This window comes from Pungitius pungitius, chromosome 1 (genome assembly GCF_949316345.1).
Source record: "Pungitius pungitius chromosome 1, fPunPun2.1, whole genome shotgun sequence".
Taxonomy (NCBI): domain Eukaryota; kingdom Metazoa; phylum Chordata; class Actinopteri; order Perciformes; family Gasterosteidae; genus Pungitius; species Pungitius pungitius.
Genome location: NC_084900.1, coordinates 2,274,310 through 2,296,663, shown reverse-complemented (window position 1 = coordinate 2,296,663; position 22,354 = coordinate 2,274,310). Strand labels below are relative to the sequence as shown.

The 22,354-nt window shown below is 48.6% G+C and overlaps 4 protein-coding genes across 5 annotated transcripts; 2 read left to right on the top strand and 2 right to left on the bottom strand.

Annotated features, from left to right (window-relative positions):
- Window positions 1-619: 619 nt before the first annotated feature.
- LOC119222995 (mucin-2-like) lies at window positions 620-5,047 on the top strand. Its single transcript, XM_037480045.2, has 3 exons — window positions 620-1,494; window positions 1,644-1,974; window positions 2,344-5,047. The coding sequence occupies exons 2-3, from the start codon at window positions 1,663-1,665 to the stop codon at window positions 4,927-4,929; spliced, it is 2,898 nt and encodes a 965-aa protein (XP_037335942.2). The 5' UTR covers window positions 620-1,494; window positions 1,644-1,662; the 3' UTR covers window positions 4,930-5,047.
- A 1,412-nt stretch (window positions 5,048-6,459) lies between these two features.
- On the top strand, window positions 6,460-9,487 carry tmem185 (transmembrane protein 185). The gene is made up of 7 exons (XM_037480044.2): window positions 6,460-6,687; window positions 7,292-7,468; window positions 7,583-7,793; window positions 7,977-8,060; window positions 8,182-8,358; window positions 8,986-9,109; window positions 9,206-9,487. The coding sequence occupies exons 1-7, from the start codon at window positions 6,650-6,652 to the stop codon at window positions 9,448-9,450; spliced, it is 1,056 nt and encodes a 351-aa protein (XP_037335941.1). The 5' UTR covers window positions 6,460-6,649; the 3' UTR covers window positions 9,451-9,487.
- Window positions 9,488-10,679: 1,192 nt separating this feature from the next.
- Window positions 10,680-14,881, bottom strand: mus81 (MUS81 structure-specific endonuclease subunit). Of its 2 annotated transcripts, none has more exons than XM_037479926.2 (17): window positions 14,813-14,881; window positions 14,469-14,669; window positions 14,095-14,224; window positions 13,838-13,923; window positions 13,614-13,748; window positions 13,451-13,531; window positions 13,280-13,368; window positions 12,975-13,178; window positions 12,741-12,890; window positions 12,523-12,650; window positions 12,310-12,422; window positions 11,967-12,086; window positions 11,740-11,835; window positions 11,496-11,630; window positions 11,261-11,364; window positions 11,082-11,165; window positions 10,680-10,966 (listed from the first exon to the last, which is right to left on the bottom strand). In XM_037479926.2, exons 2-17 carry the CDS (start codon window positions 14,607-14,609, stop codon window positions 10,900-10,902), a joined length of 1,863 nt encoding a protein of 620 aa, XP_037335823.2. In that variant the 5' UTR covers window positions 14,610-14,669; window positions 14,813-14,881; the 3' UTR covers window positions 10,680-10,899. The 2 variants fall into 2 exon arrangements, with proteins under 2 accessions (XP_037335823.2, XP_037335824.2); XM_037479927.2 differs by having other exon boundaries at window positions 13,614-13,745.
- Window positions 14,882-16,053: 1,172 nt separating this feature from the next.
- Window positions 16,054-21,845, bottom strand: ovol1a (ovo-like zinc finger 1a). The gene is made up of 5 exons (XM_037480050.2): window positions 21,294-21,845; window positions 17,351-17,580; window positions 17,064-17,258; window positions 16,828-16,972; window positions 16,054-16,732 (listed from the first exon to the last, which is right to left on the bottom strand). Exons 1-5 carry the CDS (start codon window positions 21,391-21,393, stop codon window positions 16,395-16,397), a joined length of 1,008 nt encoding a protein of 335 aa, XP_037335947.2. The 5' UTR covers window positions 21,394-21,845; the 3' UTR covers window positions 16,054-16,394.
- Between the last annotated feature and the right edge of the window lie 509 nt (window positions 21,846-22,354).

The window sequence follows — 22,354 nt, the reverse complement described above, 5'->3', positions numbered from 1 at the left end:
ATATATGCTATGGGTTAGCACGCTAAAGCTAAAGCTATGGGTTAGTAAGTTGAGAAATAAAGATGAAATAAAAAATAAAGATAAAGTGCACCAGCTAAACAGAAAGTGACAAATGACAAGTGAAAGTGACAAAGTGAATGTACATCAGAGTGAGAGTCAGTCAGGGGGGGCCTGGGCTCTGTTGATGAGCCCGACTGCGGAAGGGAAGAAACTGTTGGTGTGGCGGGAGGTCTTAGTCCTGATGGACCTCAGCCTGCCGGATGGAAGTGGCACAAACAGTTCATGTCCAGGGTGGGAGGGGTCGGCTACAATCCTACTGGCCCGCTTCAAAGTCCTGGAAGTGAACAAGTCCTGGAGAGACAGAAATTTGCAGCCAATCACCTTCTCTGCAGAGCGGATGACACGCTGCAGCCTGCCCTTGTCCTTGGCAGTGGCTGCAGCGTACCACACGGTGATGGAGGAGCAGAGGATGCACTCCATGATGGCCGTGTGGAATTTAAGACATAATACTGAATACAAGATGGTGAACGTTGAATTAAATGCCTGAATTGAGTATAGCGCCTAATGTTAGGCCTTTCCAGTCCTTAACGATTGTAATAATGTAAATTACATGCAAACCAAGACACAAAAATAATTTATTGAACTGCGAGTGGACCTAAATCCAAATGCGCATTGTCTTAGGTCACAGTGTGTCAGATGGCCCTATATTTACAGGTTTATTCTACGAATCTAAAAGTGTGTTTGCAGTTAACCTCCAGACACACACACACACACTCTCTGTTCCCTGTTGTCTTAAGAACAACTTTGAATAAATGCTGATCTCAGCGCTGAGCTTACACTTTCATTTCTCTAAAATAAAGAAGCAGATGATTCATTTTCCAGGTATTTGGTGGTAGTTTCTTTTGATTTTCATTCTGAAAAGAATCCTTTTGTTTGTCCTCCGTGCCCCTAAAGACTTCCTGGTGTAAAAGAGGAACAAGATGTTTCCAAGAGAGAACTTTCTAGGGAAAGAGTAAAAAAACTGAAAGACTGAAGACACTATCAGCATTTTTGAAAGTTGTTTTAAAGGGTTGCAGTAAATCACATTGTAATGAAGATGAACATGATATATTGAGTATAAATCATGTATATTTAGTAAAGACTATATTCACTAACTAAACACCGACAAACAGCCCAACTGACATAAAATCACCTGAATCTGCTTTTTCCTTTTACTTTATATTCCTTCAAAATGATGCAAACTGTTTATCACGCTCTAATCTGAAATATTATGCTGGTTATTTATTCTTCAAATACTGTGTGTCTTAGAAAGTGTTCAATTACAAAGCTGCAGTGAGTTCTAATGTGAATGATTTGTAAAATGGGAACGACCATCATGACACTGGTGGTAAGATCCCGCCCACTTTCACGCATCGGTGACTATAAGGACCAGACCTTCTCTTCAGGAAGAAAGTCTGAAGAACAGTTTGGCTGAATCAGAAGTCCTGACAGGTGGTAAGTATTTCAATAAGGAACATGGTGTAGTGGAGAGATCTTTGATTTATCGTTTCAGTGACTACAAACTGCACATCTACCATGTTTATATACTGATTAACAGCATCTTATGACATCTGTCCCAACTTCCTTCTCTCCTCTGACCTCAGGATACAGACGTCTCTGGAGATGTTTCGCCTCTTGGCCCCCGCCACTCTCCTCCTCCTATCCATCGTTCCCACGGTAACCGAAGTGGTGAGGTCCATATCAGAGTGCAACGAGTACTTCCTTGATGGTGCTGCACCAAACATCCCGGATATCCTGGTGGGAGGGAAGATCCTGGACCAGAACAGATACAAAGCCATCTGCCAGACTTGGAACGACACAAGGTGTTTTGTGACGCTTTACGACACAGAGAACAAGATCCCGGTGTTTTCAGCCTACAAATACCAAGGGGCAAATACAACTGGGAGGCCCCGCGGATGGAAAATAGAACCACAGGTATGTTCTTTAGTTTTTAATTTTCATATTTAAGTCACAGATACACTATTTCATTTTTGTCTGGGTTAGTTTTTTTTTACAAATCCAAATCCATAGTGACGGCATCACTACTGCATGTTTAGTCACATTTTAATCAGAATTCCAGCCTTTACTGACTGGCTTTGGATAAAAGACGATGTGATCACAGTCGTTTACCTTGTGTCAAACTAACTTTGCTTTGTCAAATTTAAATAATCTGAATAGACCAAATGTTTAAAGCACATTGCATGAGATTGAGATGCATTCTGCATTATATACAATTACTGTACATATAATATGCTTTTATACTATCTTATCCACATCAGTGACTCAATATTTGAATTGTTACAGCTTGAGAACGAAAGTGGCAGCAAGAACATGGAGAAATCCAGTAATGAAACTTACATCCATCAGGCAGCAGATGAGGATTACAAACACCAAACACGGTTAAACAGAGGACATTTATTACCATGCTCCTACGGATCGACATGGGATGATAAGGTGTCTACCTGCACCCTAACCAACGCTGTTCCACAAGTAGTCTCATTCAACGGGGGAAGTTGGAGCAGAATGGAGACATGTGTCAAATGTGTTCTGGAAAAGTACTGTAAGAATAACAACAATAAAATAGAGGGCTATTTGGTAACTGGAGCACAGCCTGGCAACAGAAAGATGAATAACAGGGTGAATGTTCCTCTCATGATGTGGTCAGCATTCTGCTGCTACAGTCACAGTGAAGGCAAGTGGCTGGCAAGTGCACACTGGGGCCGAAATGTGGAAGAAAAGGTGAACGAAAAACATCTTGAAACAAAGACCTTGGACGAGCTGTATCACAAACTGCGAGGAGCTCAAATCTTTCCTACACCACAATACAACTGTCCTCTCACCACAAGAGTCTCTCACTTGTACCCAAATCTTGCAAACAATTGCACCTGCCCTCCACACATTTCAACTACTTCTGCCCCGTCCACAACTACTGCCCCAACTACTTCAACTGAACCGTCAACTTCCTCGACTTCCACATCTCTTTCTCCTCCCACCACATCTGGCCCTCTTAGTACATCACCTCCTCCCACCACATCTGGTCTTATTAGTACATCACCTCCTCCCACCACATCTGCTCCTCTTAGTACATCACCTCCTCCCACCACATCTGGTCTTATTAGTACATCACCTCCTCCCACCACATCTGGCCCTCTTAGTACATCACCTCCTCCCACCACATCTGCTCCTCTTAGTACATCACCTCCTCCCACCACATCTGGTCTTCTTAGTACATCACCTCCTCCCACCACATCTGGCCCTCTTAGTACATCACCTCCTCCCACCACATCTGGTCTTCTTAGTACATCACCTCCTCCCACCACATCTGGACCTCTTAGTACATCGCCTCCTCCCACCACATCTGGACCTCTTAGTACATCCCCTCCTCCCACCACATCTGGCCCTCCCACCACATCTGGACCTCTTAGTACATCACCTCCTCCCACCACATCTGGACCTCTGAGTACATCACCTCCTCCCACCACATCTGGTCTTCTTAGTACATCACCTCCTCCCACCACATCTGGTCTTCTTAGTACATCACCTCCTCCCACCACATCTGGACCTCTTAGTACATCGCCTCCTCCCACCACATCTGGACCTCTTAGTACATCACCTCCTCCCACCACATCTGGACCTCTGAGTACATCACCTCCTCCCACCACATCTGGTCTTCTTAGTACATCACCTCCTCCCACCACATCTGGTCTTCTTAGTACATCACCTCCTCCCACCACATCTGGACCTCTTAGTACATCGCCTCCTCCCACCACATCTGGACCTCTTAGTACATCCCCTCCTCCCACCACATCTGGCCCTCCCACCACATCTGGACCTCTTAGTACATCACCTCCTCCCACCACATCTGGACCTCTTAGTACATCACCTCCTCCCACCACATCTGGTCCTCTTAGTACATCACCTCCTCCCACCACATCTGGTCCTCTTAGTACATCACCTCCTCCCACCACATCTGGTCCTCTTAGTACATCACCTCCTCCCACCACATCTGGTTCTCTTAGTACATCACATCTTCCCACCACACCTGGTCCTTTTAGCACCACATCTGGCCCTCCCACCACATCTGGTCCCACTTCAACTACTCCTGCCCCGTCCACAACCACTGCCACAACTACTTACACTACACCAACCAAGAGCACCACAACTAAAAAGAAAAACGATGACAACAAAAATGAAAATGATGGGAACACAGGAGATCCAATACAATCATCAAACTCTTTATTCAACATGTTGGCTAATGGGGTTACAGCTGCATTTTTAGGATTGGTAGCAGCTTTGTCTGCTGCTGCCAGAACACTGGGAGGATTAGCGAATGCATTCATCCCTGTGGTGGCATCACCCCCCAGGGTTGTTGCACCCACAGCTACGACACAAACAGTTATCATCTCTGAGGAGAGAACTACCAAACCTCCTCCAGCCACACTAATAGTTGCCACTGTGGCTCAAAGTGCGCACTCCACTCCAAGGGGAAATACCATCAGTTCAAAATCAACTCATCCTCAACTTACAGTAGCATCCACCTCAACTCCCCCTGCACAATTCACTAGAAGTGAACCGTCAACTTCCCCACCTTACACACCTCCATCTCCTCTCACCACACCTGGCACTCTTAGTACATCACCTCCTCCCACCACATCTGATCCTTTTAGTACATCTCGTCCTCCTTCTACCACATCTGGTCCTTTTAGTAGGACATCTGTCCCTCTTAGTACATCACAGTCTCCTCTTACCACATCTGGCCCTAGTACATCTCGTTATCCACATCTGGTCCTTCACCACCACCGATTTCGCTATTTCTGCCGCGCCGACAAGCGCTGCTACCCCTACTTACGCTACATCAACCAGAAGCACCACAAAAAACAAAACCAATAATGACACGACAAAAATTAATTCCACTGCTTCTGCCCCACCCACAACCGCTGCCACAACTTCCCCGGCTTCAACATCTCTTTCTCCTCCCACCACATCTAGTCCTCTTAGTACATCTCGTCCTCCTGCTACTAGATCTGGTTCTTTAAGTACCACATCTGCACTTACTACTCCCTCCTTTACCACAATGACAACTAGCAGTGGTTTTACACTTAAGAATTCATGCTTGGCTTTACATCTCAAGAAAAAAAGGTATCAGTTGATCATGTTGCGTATATATTCTTGAGTAATAATGATTTGTCTGTAATTTAATTAAGTTTGTTTGTTTTAATATGATTCAAAAATACATGTATTTGCCTTCTCAACAGCATTTTAAAGTTAGTCTGTGTTGGAAAGATCCCATTAAAATATACCTACTTTCAATTCAATTCATTTTATTTTGTATAGCCCAAAATCGCAAATTACAAATTTGCCTCAGAGGGCTTTACAGTCTGTACACATGCAACATCCTCTGTCCCGAAACCCTCACATTGGCACAGGAAAAACTCCCCAAAATATGAAAAAACCCTTCAATGGGAAAAAAGGGAAGAAACCTTAGGGAGAACGTCAGAGGAGGGATCCCTCTCCCGGGATGGACAGACTGCAATGGATGTCATGTGTACAGAATCAACAATGTAAAAGATGTACAATACATTACATTTCTTTAACAGAAATGATACAAGTAATTGCAAGTAGCAGAACAAGTATATGGCAGGACCACATGCAGGTACAACCACCATCAGATAGAACCACCATCCACAGAGGCTTCTGTGGGGAGGGAGAGCAGAAAGATGTTGGTTTATGATGACAGTAATATGAATCATATTTAAAGTAATGGTGATGGCAGCAGCAGGTGTCAGCAGAGCCATGAGCCAGGAGTCAGAACCGGGGTCCGCACGAAACTATGATCCACGGAGACCTGCTAACTTTGCGTCCTAACAAATAAAAAGTGTATTTTAATATATAACTAAAATGAATACACAAATCCTGAAGCATAAACAATGTAAAGTCCTTATAGGACGAGCATAAATTTGCACTAGGTGGCGAAATTATTATCATGCAATTAAAAAATGAGTATTTTACTCAATTTCCATTTGCTTTTTAACTACCTGTTGATTAATACAAAAAATGTAAAATGCTTTATTAACTTAAAGCGGTTCCATAGAAGGGAATGTCTATGTGTGATCTCATGAAAGGAAAAATAAATAAATACATTAATAAAGTGGTAATATACTGTATAACTCAATTTGGAGGAAACCCACTGCTCAGCATCAGCAACTCTGAGAGGCTGAAAGAAAAAGAGAGACAATGGAAAGTAAAATTGTAAATGAAGGATAAGCTGTACTTTTGTTGATCTTTTTTGCCATTAAAAACATGACAGATTATTTGACTTTTGAACCTTTTGAATATTGACTCCTCTCTATCGCAGTTTGTCTTTTCTTTGTGAGTCGTTACCAGCTGGTGGCGGTGACGCGCCAAGTCGTTGTTTTCATCACCTGCCAATTAAACCTCGAAGAAGAAGTCACGTGATTTCAGAGGGTACCAAAAAAATAAAAATACACAAAGTGAGCTGTAATGAAGACGAACCGAAACTCTGAAGTAACAGCGGGATTACCATGTGTAGCGCTCAACTCGGGCGGTGAATGAGCGGAACACTCCGGAAGACCACCCGCCTTTTTACACCATGAATTTAAGAGGACTCTTTCAGGACTTCAATCCCAGGTACGTTCCGCTAAGCTAATCTGTTAGCCTGATGCTAGTTAGCATCAGCGACTGGGCTATGTTTGTTACGTCATGTTGATGTAACGTTGCGGAGACGCGCCGGTACGTGTTTCCAGTAATGTCACGTGAAGCCCCAGCGGGTCAAACGGTAAATACTGTGCAGCTAAATCTAATAGAACGCAGCTGGCCAACGTCAAATAAGGCCCGGCTAGCATGCTAGCTAAGGTAACGGCTGCTAGTTCTGCAACGTTACTTAGCGTCATACCGCAGCTAATTATAATCCAACGATTGTCAGTTCCTCTTTTCTTTTTTTTTCATATGTCATGTCTGATGGCCTCTCATCCTGTGACATTTGACCACGTTATCCCACATTTTCTCATATTCGCACAGTGATTAAGTGCCAGTGATTTGACTTGTGATGAGAGTTGTTCTCCAGTGCGCGTAACTGACATCTGTTTTGCAACAACGTGCCGCATTTTTGACCGGGTTGTCTTCGTAAATAAGAACCGGTTCTCAATTGACCTCTGGTTCAACAAAGGTAGAATACAAATAAACTCAATTCTCACAGGGTCTCATGTGTTGAATACCGTTCTCTCTCGTGCAGTAAGTTCCTGATCTACTCGTGTCTGCTGCTCTTCTCCGTGCTGCTCTCCTTGAGGCTGGATGGAGTCATCCAGTGGAGCTACTGGGCTGTGTTCACCCCGATATGGCTGTGGAAGCTGCTGGTCATCATCGGGGCCTCTGTCGGCACTGGAGTCTGGGCCCACAACCCCCAGTACAGGTAGACCCCCCACCCCACCCCCCTCGCATGTTTACGTGTGGCTTGATGGTCACAGGCGGGTATTATTGCCATCAAGTGGCGAATGGTTGGATTACTTTGGTTGTCGCCTCGCAGGGCTGAGGGGGAAACGTGCGTGGAGTTCAAAGCCATGCTGATCGCCGTGGGGCTCCACGTCCTGCTGCTGATGTTCGAGGTGCTGGTGTGCGACCGCGTGGCCAGAGGGGGCCACCACTACTGGCTCCTCGTCTTCATGCCGCTCTTCTTCGTGTCGCCCGTCTCTGTGGCGGCGTGCGTCTGGGGGTTCAGACACGACCGCTCCCTCGAGGTATGGCGGCCCGACGCGCACGGGGTCACACCAGGGAATGAGTCCAGAGTTACGCCCCAATGCCTGTGGCTCGGTGGTTGGAGTTGATCTGTGTTGTGTCTGAATCCACGTGGTCAGACTTTATCAGAGAGGGGAAAATGAGTGCAGTGCTGAACTCTTTTCTTTGCCCCCCCCTCTCCTCAGCTGGAGGTGTTGTGTTCGGTTAACATCCTCCAGTTCATCTTCATCGCTCTGAGGCTGGACCGGATCATCCAGTGGCCATGGCTGGTGAGATACTGGAACACGACACCGCTTCTTTTTATACACTTCAATAAAATGGATTTGATGTGATGCTGCTGCCCATGTCGTCTTTAATGATTCCTGATGTGTGTGTGTGTGTGTGCTGCAGGTGGTGTGTGTCCCACTGTGGATCCTGATGTCCTTCTTGTGCCTCGTGGTTCTCTACTACATCATCTGGTCCGTCCTCTTCCTCCGCTCCATTGACATCATCGCCGAGCAACGGCGGACTCACATCACCATGGCGATCAGCTGGATGACCATCGTCGTGCCCCTCCTCACCTTTGAGGTGACTTGTACTGTACTTCACATGGTTCACTTAGTCTGACACAAGTTATGATTCTACATCCTCATTTTTACATATTATGAATTTTTGAGCCCAAAATACACCTTCTCAATTCCTTCCTCAAATCCACTCCACATAAAACAATTCTCTTGAATTTGAGGGATATAACAACGAAATTGTTCTAACTTTTAATTTAGGGATGTAACAATGAAATTGTATTATATAGATGCCTTTAATTCATTGTTATATCCCTAAATTAAAAGTTAGATCTGTTGGCAAATTTCTCTAATAATAATAATATTTGCCTATGCTGCCCTCTACTGGCCAAACACGTGTAGTCTTTGTGAAATCAGCGTAAACTGCTTACAGGTTCTACATGTCCTAGAAAATAATGAAAAAAATAAGATTGGAAGATGCAATTTGAGATCTTCAGTTTATTTAGGTTAACTTAGTTAAAGATTCTAAACTTGTATGTGGTTGAAGATCAAGTGTAGTACTAAGTCTTAGGCGTTTCCTTTCTTTGATCACCATCTTAAGCAGTGATAAAGAATACTCCTTTACACACACACACAGTTTGCTGCGTGCACGTTTTGCCCTCCAGTGACTCCTGACATTCTGGCGTCTCCTCAGATCCTTCTGGTGCACAAGCTGGACGGCCACAACAGCCTGAGCTACGTGTGCGTGTTCGTCCCGCTGTGGCTCTCCCTGCTCACGCTCATGGCCACCACGTTTGGCCAGAAGGGCGGGAACCACTGTGAGTATCGACCACCGCCAAACATCTGGTGATGCATTTAATGAGGCCTGCACTGGGCCGACTTCACAGCTGACCTCCCCCCCTCTCCTCCTGCAGGGTGGTTCGGCATCCGTAAGGACTTCTGCCACTTCCTGTTGGAGCTCCTCCCCTTCCTGCGAGAGTACGGCAACGTGTCGTACGACCTCCAGCGCAGCGAGGACCCCGAGGCGGTCGAAGACGCGCCCGAGCCGCCGCCGAAGATCGCCCCCATGTTCCACAAGAAGACCGGCGTGGTGATCACACAGAGCCCCGGGAAATACTTTGTACCGCCCCCCAAACTGTGCATCGACATGCCCGACTAGGCTGTGCACCCTCGTGGGCCACGGGGGGGGGGGGGGGGGGGTGTAGGACCAAGGCTGCTGTCCCTCGATGTAAAGACTTTCTCTGCCCGACGCCGTTGTGGCTGGAACGGACTTTTTTGGGGGGTTTTTTCGCTTACTGAAGATTCTGAGCTTCACTTGGATCTGAACATTTGATGTCGATGTGACCGATGAGACAAAGAGGAGCGCTGGGTCTCCGCGGGGACCATTTGAGAGACTCTGGAACAGTGATCACTGATTGATCCACATTTGACCCGCAGCGGGAGAAACAGAGAGGCTTCTGATTCGTTCTTTTCCCAGGCGTGTGTTAGTACAACACTCGCCTGCCCAATGCTATGCCGAGAGAAGCATTTGTCCTTGTAAATGTCCTCCTGTCCACGCTGTCCGGGACGCGAACCCTTGCAGACCTGATTCCATTGAAGAGACGCGGGGGCAAAGCGGAGAGGAGGGACGCTTGCTCAGCACGTTTCAACATGCGTACGCCACGTCGCTTCAAGGCAGACCCAAACAATGGGGGGGGGGGCTTTTCTTTTCAAAGCAATCGAAATGGCACTTTAAAAGAAGTTCTGGTGGAACAGAAACTTTTTTTGTATTCCTACTTTTTGTAAATAGTTAAAAGTTGGGGACCAGTGGAGAGAGACGACAGCGCTGGAGGTCTGAGACCCCCAAAGAGCAAAAGGAAACAAGTAGCCACTATTCTATTTTCTTTTTTTTATTAATCCCATAATGCATCTGTGCTGAGTCAACCACGAAGAAGACGATGATCCAAATGTTGTCACGTGTGTGAATCCTGTCTCTGTTCGTAGCGTTCTGTAGAAAATGGAAACGCTTTCCATCCAAGTCACACGTTTCCATCGGTTTGCTCATAGAAAAGAAATGCAACTACATTGTTGTTGTTTTTTTAATGAATAGAGAGAATAACTCCTGAGGCTCAGTGGAGCTCTGCAGAGGAGCCTGATTGCTGTCTTCTTTCTGCATGTTTTCTACACGGTTCATTTCCCATTAAACACACTCCTGTGATGCTGCAAGTAAAGCAACCTGGTTTCTTCTTGGTGGAAAACTAGATCTCTTGTTTTGTATATATATGTATTTATTTTAGAAAATAAAAAAATCTACCCTTAAAACAGCTTAGTGTTTATTAGATCAATTTAGAAAAGTAATTTGCAATCAAATCAATGACATTCACTACTTATTTCTATTTAATGCAACTTAATACTCCACGTCAGACATATCGCAAGAAAGTAATATAATCATAATAAAATAAATTTTATTGATGGAGAACAAGGGTGAATTCGTGAAACTCTTTATACAAATGGCATTATGTCACAATAATGGAAATAGCAGCATCTTTATATTCATATAAAGGTAGAATGTGTCCATATCTCGAGGGAATTGAGCATTTGTAGAAAACATCTGCGTGACGCTGCGTTTCTATGACAACGCTCCTTTGGTACAGTACAGCTGATAGATGGTTCTGCTCAGAGCTGGACCCAGGTTTCTGCAAAAGGGGCATTAAATCACTCAGCTTTTCCTCGTTGCTCATGACATGAATGTAACTTCCAGTCTACCGCGTGTCATTAAAGTCATTGGTAGGACGCTTTGTATTTTCACACCTTTTGAGCTTCCCGTAGCGGATGCAGGAGAGAAGTTTCTCTTTGTGTGCTTCGCTGGCGCATCGCTCGTAGGCCGCCAGGAGGCTGAAAGACCAAGGCTGCGTCAGCGTGAACCCGCCCCCCGAGTGAGTGTGAGTGAGTGTGTGTGTGTGTGTGTGCGCGCGGCGTCCCCTCGGTACCTGTGTGGCGTGCTGTACTGCTCCAGGATGGCGGCGGCCTTGTCTCCGGACAAACCGCTCACCTGCATCAACTGCCTGGCAAACACTTCCCTCACCGTCTGACACTGAGGGGACATCAACAGACGGGGGCTTCCTCAACATCTTCTCGACCAAGTGGTGGAACCTCGAAATAAGCCACTGAATGAACCGTCTCTGTCCTACTTTGCGTGGGCTTGTTCCCACGAAACCAACGCACCTTGTTTTTGATGGCACCGTAGTTGAACTCTGCAAAGGAAATGAGGGAGCAGGAGGGGGTCCCTCGCTGCTCCTCCTCCTCCTCACCTCCCTCGTCCCCCTCCAGCTCTCTGGAGCGACAGATGAGCGTACGGTCCTGAGACCAACGGGAACAAAGCACATGTTTACCTTCTTCCTCTGTACTAGAACACATCCATTAGATCCACTAGTGTGTGTGTGTGTGTGTGTGTCAGTCAGTCAGTCACCTGGTAAAGTCTGATCAGGTTCCGTGTCATGACGGTGAGGTAGGCGGCCGACTCCCTCACATCCTGCACTCTCTTCACAAAGAAGCCATCGACCACCTAACACACACACACACACACACACACACACACACAGTACAAATAACACCTCAATGTGAATTTATATATATAATATGGTAAAAACTGTGGGTTTTGAGATGTGTCTTTGTGAAGTGTGTGTGTGGGTGCACCTGTGTGTTGACTATGGCCTGCTGCAGCGTGGACTCAGGTAAGCTCAGGTGGGAGGCGGCCGACCCGCACTCCTCCACCAGGTAGCACGGCCGACGAAGACCACACCTCTTCATCCGGAACTGATGCAGGGGAGAAATCAAGGGATCGAATGGCGCTCGGCTGGAGGTCGAGTGCAGAAACGACGGCCTGTTTAAGGGCCAACTTTAAGGTCTAAAACGAATAAAGTTGCCCCCCCCCCGGCCAATGGGGTCGCTTCATTTGCTCTGCACACACATTTCAATTTGCAGGGTTTTTTTGAAACCAAAGACCTTGGGGTCATGATTCCAGCGCCCAGCGACCGACCTTCTGCTCCCTAAAGCGCCCGTCGATGATGCTGCCGCACAGGTCGTCCATCCTCTTCCTCTCGATGATGTAATCGAGGACGAGCTCCCTGCCGGCGGCGGCACGCAGCTGCCCTGCAGCGGGACCCGAGACACGAGGGACATGTGACGCTCTTTTGCATGACGCCCCTTCAGCCCGCTGCCTCCGAACCGCCGCGCCTCCGTTCGCGCTCACCTGGGACGGGCGCCACCTTCTCCCGGGCGACCCACAGGAAGTCGCCGACGTTCAGCTTCCTCACGTCGAAGCGCACGCCGTTCCTCTGCAGCTCTCGGACCAGCTCCTGCTTGCGGTGGTTGCTCCCGCTGCAGACAAAAAGCGGCCAATCGTCGCAGCGCGCTCGCTCGTGTGTCTTTTTGACGCCAGACGGGGACACTTTGGGACACTTGTCTCACCCGGTCGTCTCGATGAAGTCAACGCAGAGGATGATTTCATAGGATCCAGGCGGAAGACGGCCTTCGCCGGGCTTCTCGCTCGCCGCCTGAGGGTTCTGGACCGAAAGACCCGCCCCACCAGCACCACTCTGGGGGCGGGGGGGCGGCGGCCTGCGAAGAGACGGATTCAGAGGATTAGATCGACGGGAGAGGGAGCAGAAGGAGAAGACGTCCCCCATTGAAAGCTTTGCTCACTGTATTCCGTCTTCTCCTTCGTCGTCATCGCTGGCCGTGAGGTCCACCAGCCCAGGAGCCCGCTCCTCCTCCTCCTCCTCCTCCTCTTCTTCTTCTTCTTCGCCCGCGGCCTCCTCTCCGTCCCCCTGGGGGCCGTCTTTGGGGTCGCGTTCCACGGCCTCCAGTCGCTCCGCCAGAGAGAGACCGTCTTCAGTCAGAGAATACCTGAGCGGGGGAGGCACAGCGCAGAGTGAGCAGAGCACTAGCTTTGTTAGTTTCGGGCTTGAACGCGATCCAACAACCCAACGCGCGTGCCTCCCGTGTACCTCGCAGGGTTGTGGGTCTTTATGACAAAGTTCTTCCGGATCAGGGTGCTCACTGACGACCAGGCCGTGTACTTGCTGCCTAAATCCGGCTGCAGAAAGGACTCGATATGATGTTGAAGCCACTGCACACAGCGGATTATTCAGCAGCCTAATGAGCGACGGTTCACTTACTACAGAGAAAGACTTGTCGCAGAGAGGCTGAGCTTCGGCTTGTAGCTCCATCTTGAACATATAGCCTTTGCTTCCTGGGATCTAGGACCAGAGGAGACACGTTGGGTTTCAATCATGAGGCCACACGTAAACACCAGCTCTACTTTGATGGAGAAAGGTGTACCTGCATCTGCCTGTAGAGGGCGAGCAGAACCGCATAACCGCCGGACCTCTTCTGGGGCACGTACTCCCTCTTCTTCTTCTTCCTCCCTTCTCCTCCTCCTCCTCCTCCTCCCCCTGGATCCCCTGCAGCATTCTTCTACAAGGAAAGATACGACAAATGAAAACTCAAAAGAGGTCAAAAGTCGCTCGAGTGAGCTTTGGGTCACACTGTCGCTCCAGATGGACCTTTCTGGACGGAGCCAGTCTGTTGTTGTCCTGTCTACCAGGAGGGGGCGCTCCCTCGGGTAGAGATCGAACAGGAGCGTCGGGACCTGCAGCAGAGGTAAAGGACAGGAGTAAAGCGTTTGTTTGTTTTTTACTGATTCTGGAGACTGACATTTTCTAACATTTAAAAACATAATCTCTCCAGGGTCTCTGTGACGTCATTTTAGCTTTCTTGCCTGATTAGAAACACAATGACATCAGCCTTTGCTCCCTCTCACCGTTTTCTCGAAGGTGCCGCTGCAGTTTTTCATCCAGTATTTTACAGATGCCGTCTCCAAAGTTCTGGAGGATCTTTGCCTCTTTGGCGTTTTGAAGGGGTAAGGGATACTTGTTCAGAGAGCCGATGGCCTGCAGAAACACGCATACGTGAAACGTGTCTTCCATTCATCTCTGCTTAGTGATAAATTCAATGTCTTTTCTGGATCTGACATTTCAAAACCTGGGAATTAGTGTACATTCAAAGTAGTAATAGTCATTTTTTATTCATCTAAATCGTTCTTCTAGAAAACGTCTGTTTTAAAATGTCACATGACAATTAGCACAGTAATGCATCCAAACCTCTATTATGGATAAATGCATGTTTAATGCTGACCTTCTGGTACGTGTACTGGATCTTCAGTCCCTTCTCCTTGGCCTCGTCCCGGAGCTCCGTGAGCCACTTGAGGAACAGCGGGTTCGGGCAAGGCGGCAGAGTGCGTTTGCGGCCCAACCGGACCGGCTCCGCAGCTGGCATCACTTTGGTTCTGATGAGGCAGCGATGCGGCGCTGACACACCATCGATGCTAACGCGATGCTAACAACAACAACAACAACAACAACAAGCGCTACTTAAGCTAACATATGCGAACATAATTAAAGGTGTTGAGCGACCCGTAGGGGGGGGGGGGGGGGGTTCATGTGGTGATTATCACGGCGTGTCTTGTAAATGCCGCTCACCTTTAACAAAGCTGGCGCCTTGAATTCCAAAACACGGCGCGCTTCTTGGGTGACGTCACCTTCAGCATCGTAAAGGGGGCGGGGCGAGGCGCACATTGGTGACGTGTGTTATTACGCATTCGGCAGTGAGTCAGTACTCAAAGGCAAACACTTCATTCTATAATAGAAACACCAAATAAATAGCTCACACAATATTCTTACACTTATATATTAAGTTTTAATGTGCAACGTGCTGTAAATGTGAACGATGAACACAATTGTAATGTGCTTATTCTCACCAAATAATTATATCTATTTACTTAGTGGTTTTGGTTTCTTGGGTAATTACAAAATCATTATTCCAAAAGCTCGCTTGAAAAAGTGAGAAAATAAATATTTTTTGCTTTAATATTTGCCAAATAAACATCAGGCGGTAGATAAAAACTGCCTTTTGGACCATTAATGTCAATGTCAGGACGAAACGTCAGAGGAACCATGTACGTCTCCACAATGGTCGCTTGCATGGATTGTGCTGGTGAACCCGAGCCTCTGAGATTTAGCCCGTCTTAAATACAATCGGTGCCAGTCACCCATCGAAACCGTTATCCAATCCGCTAGCCCGTTTCCTCGGGCTGAAGGGCGGCTGCAGGATTCCTCCAACAAGACCCAACAGAGACCAACAATCCAGACGCGCCCTCCAAACCACAAACGTCTTCTCTCTCGAACAGAGAGCCGAGAGTCATGTGGACCCTTATTTCACAAGACGCAGTGTGAGGAGAAATTAAATTACCGAAAATGAAAGATGGCCGCTGCCGCTGTTAAGACACGTCGGTGCTGTTAAAGGAGGCCGATTTGTTCCGAGAACGGAATGACGTGCGTCAGATTTTTCCAAGTAAGCGCATGATGTGGAGCTAAAAATACATCAGCAGTCAAGGATTCCTCTTGTTGATTGTGTAAGTTGACTGAATGAAGTTGATGTAACAGTGTCCCCATTATAGCACAATGCATTTTTAAAATAGCAAGCACCATTTAAAAAAAAGCACTTTCTGCTAATTAGCTAGCTAGCTAGCTTGTTAATTCTGCGCTCCGTGTTTTAATGACCATCCTGATGCGTTGATTTGATGGGGGAAAACCTCCTGTTTCTAAAAGGTCTTCAGCATCTTGCTGTGTCTCTTTGGATTTGAAACTCATCACAAATCCCACCGGTCCCAGAGTTCACTTCCCATGCCGCTCAACAATTAGAAAAATACAATGAGAAAGAATCTCTTAATATATTACTCCCTTTAATGAACAAAGTACCTATTTTCATAGAAAGTCTCTTTTCGCACAGGAAATATTTACAGAAAGAAAAAAAAAAAAGCAATTGTTATTGTCGGACGTGTTTAAGAGCTCCTCCGCGTCACGTGTCAAAATGTCGGCTGGTCAGTTGATGCATGATTTCATTTAAAGTCGTAGTGAAACACACAGATTCCCCAATACACACACATTCACACTTTTATATACATTTCCTTTCTGACATGCTTCTTCTTCACTTATATGTTCTCACGTCCCGAGTCCGTCCACTCGATGATGGTGGGGGGGGGGGGGGGGGTCACCCTCCCCTCTACTGCCCCGCTGACCCCGTGGTGTCATCGCTGTCGGCTCCCTGCGGGGAGCCCGGCGACGATCCCTCGCCCTCGCCGCCTCCTCCTCCTCCTCCGGCCCTCCTCGCCGCCTTCCCCTTCAGCAGGACGCTGTCGGGGTGCAGCGAGTGGAGGTGGACCACCAGCTCGTCCTGGGTCCCCGCCGTCAGGCCGCACTCCTCGCACACGTACAGCTTGTTGCGCCGCTCCTTGTAGGCGTACTTCTGGGTGACGCTGTGGATCTTCTTCATGTGCGACTCCAGGGAGCAGCGCTGCGTGAAGGCCTTGTCGCACAGCGTGCACTTGTAGGGCCGGACGCCTGTTTGGAGAACGCGAGAACAAAGCGTCACCTTCTGCGTTTGTGTGAGAAGAAGGAAAAAAGACAAAAAGACAAAAGGAAAGAGCAAAGCCCACCTGTGTGCGTGCGCACGTGCCTCTTGAGGTCGAAGGTGTCGTTGAAGCCCTTCCCGCAGAAGCTGCACAGGTGTCTCTTGGTGTCGTTGTGACACTTGAGATGTCGGTTCAACATGCGCTGGTACGAGAAGGTCTTCTGGCAAACCTGTGACCCCCCCCCCCCGACAGGTCATTTCAAACGTGCAACGATGGCCATTTCAAACGTTCGGATTAAGGCGGCGAATAACGCGACGCACCTGGCACGCGTACAGCCCCGTGGGCCCCTTCGGGCTTTCACCCGCTGGTCCGGTCGCCGCGGCGACCGCTTCCGCGGGGTCGGGCGCCGACGTCAAGGCGACCGGCGCGAGGTGAGGCAGGGAGGGGATGGGGGGGAGAGAGAGAGGAGGAGCAGCAGCAGCGGGGGGGAGAGGGGGGGAGTCGCCCGTGGTTATCTGCGGGCGGAGAGGAAATGAATCACGGTTAAAAAGAAGCTCGCCGTTTCGCGCCGCCGAAGCCGCGGCGGCATCGAGTCAAACGGCCTCACCTTGATTTTGGAGCGGACGTACGGGGAGCCCGGCTGCGCCCGCCGCCTGAGGTCGGTCCTCCCCCCCGCCGGGGGCGGCGGGCTGCCCGGGCGGCCCAGCAAGGTGCTGGACGGCAGCTCGGCGTGCGTCTGCGTCTCGCAGGGCGACCGCTTGGCGAGGCACAGCGGGGCCATCTCGGCGGGGCTCGCTTCAGCCTCCATCTCCAGGACGGACGAAGGGAAGATGGAGACTGGGGGGGGGGGGGGGGGGCGAGGAAGATCATTAGAACAAAGTTTGATGTTGGGATTACGAGTGTGAAAAGGTTTTAGAGCCACGTCCCGTTCAAGAGGAGAGGAGTCGAAGTACATTTGACATCAGAGACCAGCACGACAAGTCGGAAAACTTAGTTAGAGTTGGCTCCAGGCCGGTTAGCCGCCGTTAGCCGCAGTTAGCCGCCGTTAGCACTGGGCCTCGTGTCCACGGAGAGAGACGGGAGAGTATTGTGAGCGTGACGGATGTGAGGAGACATATACGTTAGAGCTAACTAATAGCGTTTTACGTCAGTGGGTTCCCTGTTCAGCGGCCATTTTGGATTCTCAGCTCGGCAATTGTTGTCGTCGCAAAGTCAGACGTCCGGCGGCATTCCATCAGAAACCTCCCACTGGGAACTTGGTGAACTAGTTAGCGGAGATTGAGTGCTTACTGGGCACCGAAAGTAAAGTCGAGTCTTTTGTTTTGACTTTCTTGCGGCTCTTCGGGCATTCGATCTTCTCTGTAAACAAGTCACATCCGACACACACTATTAGTCCATGAAAATCAAACGCTACTCTGAATCCAACACACTTGGATTTGCGAAACACCGCTAGATGCTTTAACAACACAACAAATCTCTTTCTAGAACAGACGGAACGGGAGGAGAAGGAGGAACATGTTTGTCGTTGTGCGTTTGCACAATCTCTCAATTAGCAAACAAGCAGTTAAATATGTATTTGTGGGTGTGGGTGTGGGTGTGCACATGTTTGTCCTTTTGTTTTGTGCCATTTCCATTGCATGCGTTCACTTGCCCCCTCACACGCACACAGACACACACACACACACACACACACAGACAAACACACACTCACCACATCACCATTACAGTTGGACTTGCTCGACCAGACGGTCTTGCCGCACCGGCTCTGAGCCGTCCTCAAACAATCCACCTCCGCAGCTGCAGGAGGCACGTCTGCGCGTCATGACAAAGCACAGAGAGGCGTAGGTAGGGTCACACACAGACAGGTGTGTGTGTGTGTGTGTGTGTGTGCGCTAGGCGTGGTTCAGCTCAGTGAGGAAGAATCAGTTGACTGTGCAGGGCCTGGATCTGATAAAACTCAAATGCAGATGCAAATGAAGCAGCGGAGACGAAAAGAGGCGAGCGGGGGATGTGCCCCAGAGGTAACGGAACGCCGTGAGACGGATGTCCATCACGGGTCCACTCCACTGGGACGTTGCCCAAATGAGTGGCATAAACAACGGCACCATGTTGTACTTGGGTCAAAACAGGGCCTTGTCGATCCCTAGAACAAAAGATGCTGCTAAAGCCACACTGAAGGTGTGAACACTGTGCTCTGGTGGTGCAAATGACTTCTATGTGGTCAACACACAACAGGGGGCCTTTCTGGGAGTCGATCAATGGCGATTAAGTGATGATTGTCGTCATCTTTAAACGAATCCGTTACATCTGTTATATTCCTAAGTCCTCAAACGTGTCAGAGAATTAAAAGAAACCAGAAGATGATCAGAAGCTTAAATCCGATTTTCTTAATTAGGAAACTGCTGCAGGGATACAATTGGGATGGGGACGTGGGGACATGGGGACATGGGGCAGTTGCAGGGATACTTAGGGACATTTCCCGGTGGGATGCGTCCCCAGAGGAGCCGCACTCAAGACGTCCTTTAAGGCTCCCCTAATTATTCATAAGCACTGATTTCTGAGCTGACTGCTGCTTGCTGGACATTTGGTGTTGTTCGTTCACTCCCTCCCCCAAATGAAGGACGTGTGTGTGTGTGTGTGCGTGTGCGTTTGGTAAGTTTTCAGGTCCTGAACGCACTTCTTGGATGTATTTCGATATCCAGTTAACGTCACTCAGCCGGGGAGAAACACAAAGAGTCCACAAGCGAGATAACTTCAACAAACACAGGGTGTGAGTCGGCCTCATTGTGTGTGTGTGTGTGTGTGTGTGTGTGTGTGTGTGTGTGTGTGTGTGCGCGCGTGTGTGTTTGCTGAAGGCGTACTGCCTGCCACAGTAGGCCGTCTTTAGAGTCCGTTACATTTCCTTCCATCCGATGAACATTAACCCAGAGGCCGACCCTCGGACGAACCAACAGGTGATAAACGGAGGCGTTTGTGTGAGACCCGTCATCCACTCAGGAGAAATGTCATTTAATGACATTACACGTGTGTAGAATTCATGCTTTCATGAGCAGGCCCAAGTAGTAGCACATAAATTGTTGGCATCGTTACCATTCTTTTTTTTTAAGTTTAAAAAGTTAATAATACTCTTACTCGTAGAATGATTTAATGGTTGTCCCAAGCAGAAGACGTAGCTTTAAAAACCTGTATTGAGAGTTCAAATGTCTCCTCTCACCCTGTTCTTCACCAGTCAGGCAGGTACGTCAGGTAACGGCACATACCAACCTCAACGACTAACGATGCGTAATTACGCACTGCGCCGCCAGTTTCGGGTTCCACTTAACGACGCATTGCATTGGAAAGTGTATCATTTGGATTGAGATCGAGTTTTCCTATGAGGGATTCTCATTTTCTCGAGGTCGAAAAGTCAAAGGAGTAAACGCGGCTCTGGGAAAGAGGGTAATTGTGTATTTTCCTTCCCGTACAATTAAATTCCAACCGCGCATTACGTTAGTCGATTAATCACCGAATAACCGGCACGGCCCCATTGAGCTCATTATCTTTTACAGGAGGGTCGTTGGTGGTTTTAAAGTCGGACACGCAGCTCACTCGGTTCAAACGTTCCGGTTCCAAACACCAGAGAGGATGTAAAAGTCAATGATTGAAAGTTAACGGTGATGCGAGGGAGACAGAGGGAGACAGGGGGAGGGAGGTTTAGGGTGTAGTCCGTTACTTGTTATCTGATACCAGCGGGGTCTTACAATAAAAGCTCCGCCGAGGGCAACAATGGGGACTGTTTTCAAGGGGAGCTGGAGGGTGGGGTGGGGGGGGGCTCCTTCTGCGAGTCATTTAAATGCAAAGTGGACTCACGTTTGACAGTTACAAACATGTCGGATCTTGTCGGACCCGAGACAGAAGGTTTCCCGTGGTACAGGCCGCAGTGAAACGTCACCACGAGAGCTTTAGCGGGGATGCATCCCGAACCAGAACCACCGGCACCAGAAATAATCATAAAAAAAAAAAAAAACCTGGCTCTTATTGGGTCGACAGTCAGTCAAGAGGAGGAAGAAGCGAGGCTCGCAATCAGGGGGTCGAAGGTCGATGTGTGAAAAGCAACGGGGGCCCTTGAGAGAGCTTCTAGGCCGCGGTACTGAAACGTATGAAAGCAGAACGTCTCGCCTTCTTTGGACTCAATGTCTCCCGGTGTGAAGTTTAAAAAAAAAATAATAATAAACTCATAACTTCTTTACTTTACTTCTGCAGTTTATATTCAATCAAAACACCACGTAGGTGGAAGGAGGCAAAGGGAGAAACGCGACGAGCCTCCTTTCCTCCTCTCCCCCCCGCGGCCCGCTGCGTTTCCCGTTATTCGGTGGCCCCGCACTGCAGCGGCCCCGTTAGAATCACGACCCGCCCGCCACCGCCCCCCCCCCACCCCCCCGGCCGCCCGGGCGGTGACACCCTCCTTCTCTTTGGTGCTTGGATATTTCAGAAAAAGAGGAAGAAAAGAAAGAAAGAAAGAAAGAAAGAAAAAAAAACCTAATCCAATATGTCCCGCGCGGGGGACTCACCTGGGACGTAGACGTCACCTCGCTCATGGTCGGGGACTTCGCTCCAGTTCCGCTTTCCAGGCGAAACGTTGGTCTTTTTCACCAGAAAGGCCCTCGGCATTCTGAATGAATCAGTCAATTCCTCCTTGTTTTTGCCCCCCCCGGGGGACCGGTTGGTATCAGAGTCGCCCGAAGCGACGCAAAGTCAACTAAAAGTTACAGAAGCAGGAAACTCCACAGTTGGAAGAAGAAAAAAACAAAAAAAAACATGGAAGGTGTCGGTCCCCAGTTCTCCTTCCTCCTTACACCTTCCTCCTCGTTTCGGAAGCGCGAGCCTGATTAAATCGCCTTTTTGTCGTGGCCTGTTCGCACCTTTCTCTTCCCCCCCCCCCCCGCCCGATGGTCTTTGCAGAAGTGGCTGGAACGGAGAAAGTCGGACAGGTGAGTCCGCTCAGGTGTGCGAGCCGGACAGGTAAGAACGGGCAGCGCTGAGGAATAACGGGAGTGTGTGAGAGAGAAAAACAACGGAGGAGCATATCCTGATCTCTCTCTCTCTCTCTCTCCCTCTTTCTCTCTCTCTCCCCCTCTCACACACACACACTCGTCGGAGGTGGGTCAAAAAAAAAAACGGCACAGGTACTCATTTGAAAAGCAGGAAACCGGCACCAGCGCGCATGCGCGGGATGAATAACGGTGACAACAGGGCCTGGATCAGGCCTCTGAATACCTGCTGAACCGGTTTACTCTCCCTCTCTGCCTCCTTCTCCACCTCCTCTCCATTCCGCTCCAAGGTGTAGTCCGGGGAGGGGCATCGACACCCTCCGTGTAGATTCATTAGACAGTAAAAGAAGCGTTTCCCTGCAGGTTTACCCCACCTTAACACCACCTTAACCCCACCACCCGGACCCCTGCACAGAATTAGAGGTGCTCATGTGGTGGTATCATAAACATAGAACAATTATTATCATAAATAGATACATCAACGGATTACATCATGGTTGGTTTATCCGCTACTCACTGATAGTATTGTGTATTAATACTGTGTGTTGTTGACAAGTGGTTTCACAGTACTTTGTTGAGTA

Coding starts and splice junctions, on each gene's coding strand:
- tmem185 (XM_037480044.2), top strand. CDS start 6,650: ATGAATTTAAGAGGACTCTTTCAGGACTTCAATCCCAG. Junction 7,794..7,976: donor GACACGACCGCTCCCTCGAG/GTATGGCGGCCC, acceptor CCCTCTCCTCAG/CTGGAGGTGTTGTGTTCGGT. Junction 8,359..8,985: donor TGCCCCTCCTCACCTTTGAG/GTGACTTGTACT, acceptor GCGTCTCCTCAG/ATCCTTCTGGTGCACAAGCT.
- LOC119222995 (XM_037480045.2), top strand. CDS start 1,663: ATGTTTCGCCTCTTGGCCCCCGCCACTCTCCTCCTCCTATCCATCGTT. Junction 1,975..2,343: donor GATGGAAAATAGAACCACAG/GTATGTTCTTTA, acceptor GAATTGTTACAG/CTTGAGAACGAAAGTGGCAG.
- ovol1a (XM_037480050.2), bottom strand. CDS start 21,393: ATGCCGAGGGCCTTTCTGGTGAAAAAGACCAACGTTTCGCCTGGAAAG. Junction 17,581..21,293: donor AGGTGACGTCTACGTCCCAG/GTGAGTCCCCCG, acceptor CCCCCCCCCCAG/TCTCCATCTTCCCTTCGTCC. Junction 16,733..16,827: donor GCACGTGCGCACGCACACAG/GTGGGCTTTGCT, acceptor TTCTCCAAACAG/GCGTCCGGCCCTACAAGTGC.
- mus81 (XM_037479926.2), bottom strand. CDS start 14,609: ATGCCAGCTGCGGAGCCGGTCCGGTTGGGCCGCAAACGCACTCTGCCG. Junction 13,749..13,837: donor GACTGGCTCCGTCCAGAAAG/GTCCATCTGGAG, acceptor CTTTCCTTGTAG/AAGAATGCTGCAGGGGATCC. Junction 11,836..11,966: donor AGGCCATAGTCAACACACAG/GTGCACCCACAC, acceptor TGTGTGTGTTAG/GTGGTCGATGGCTTCTTTGT.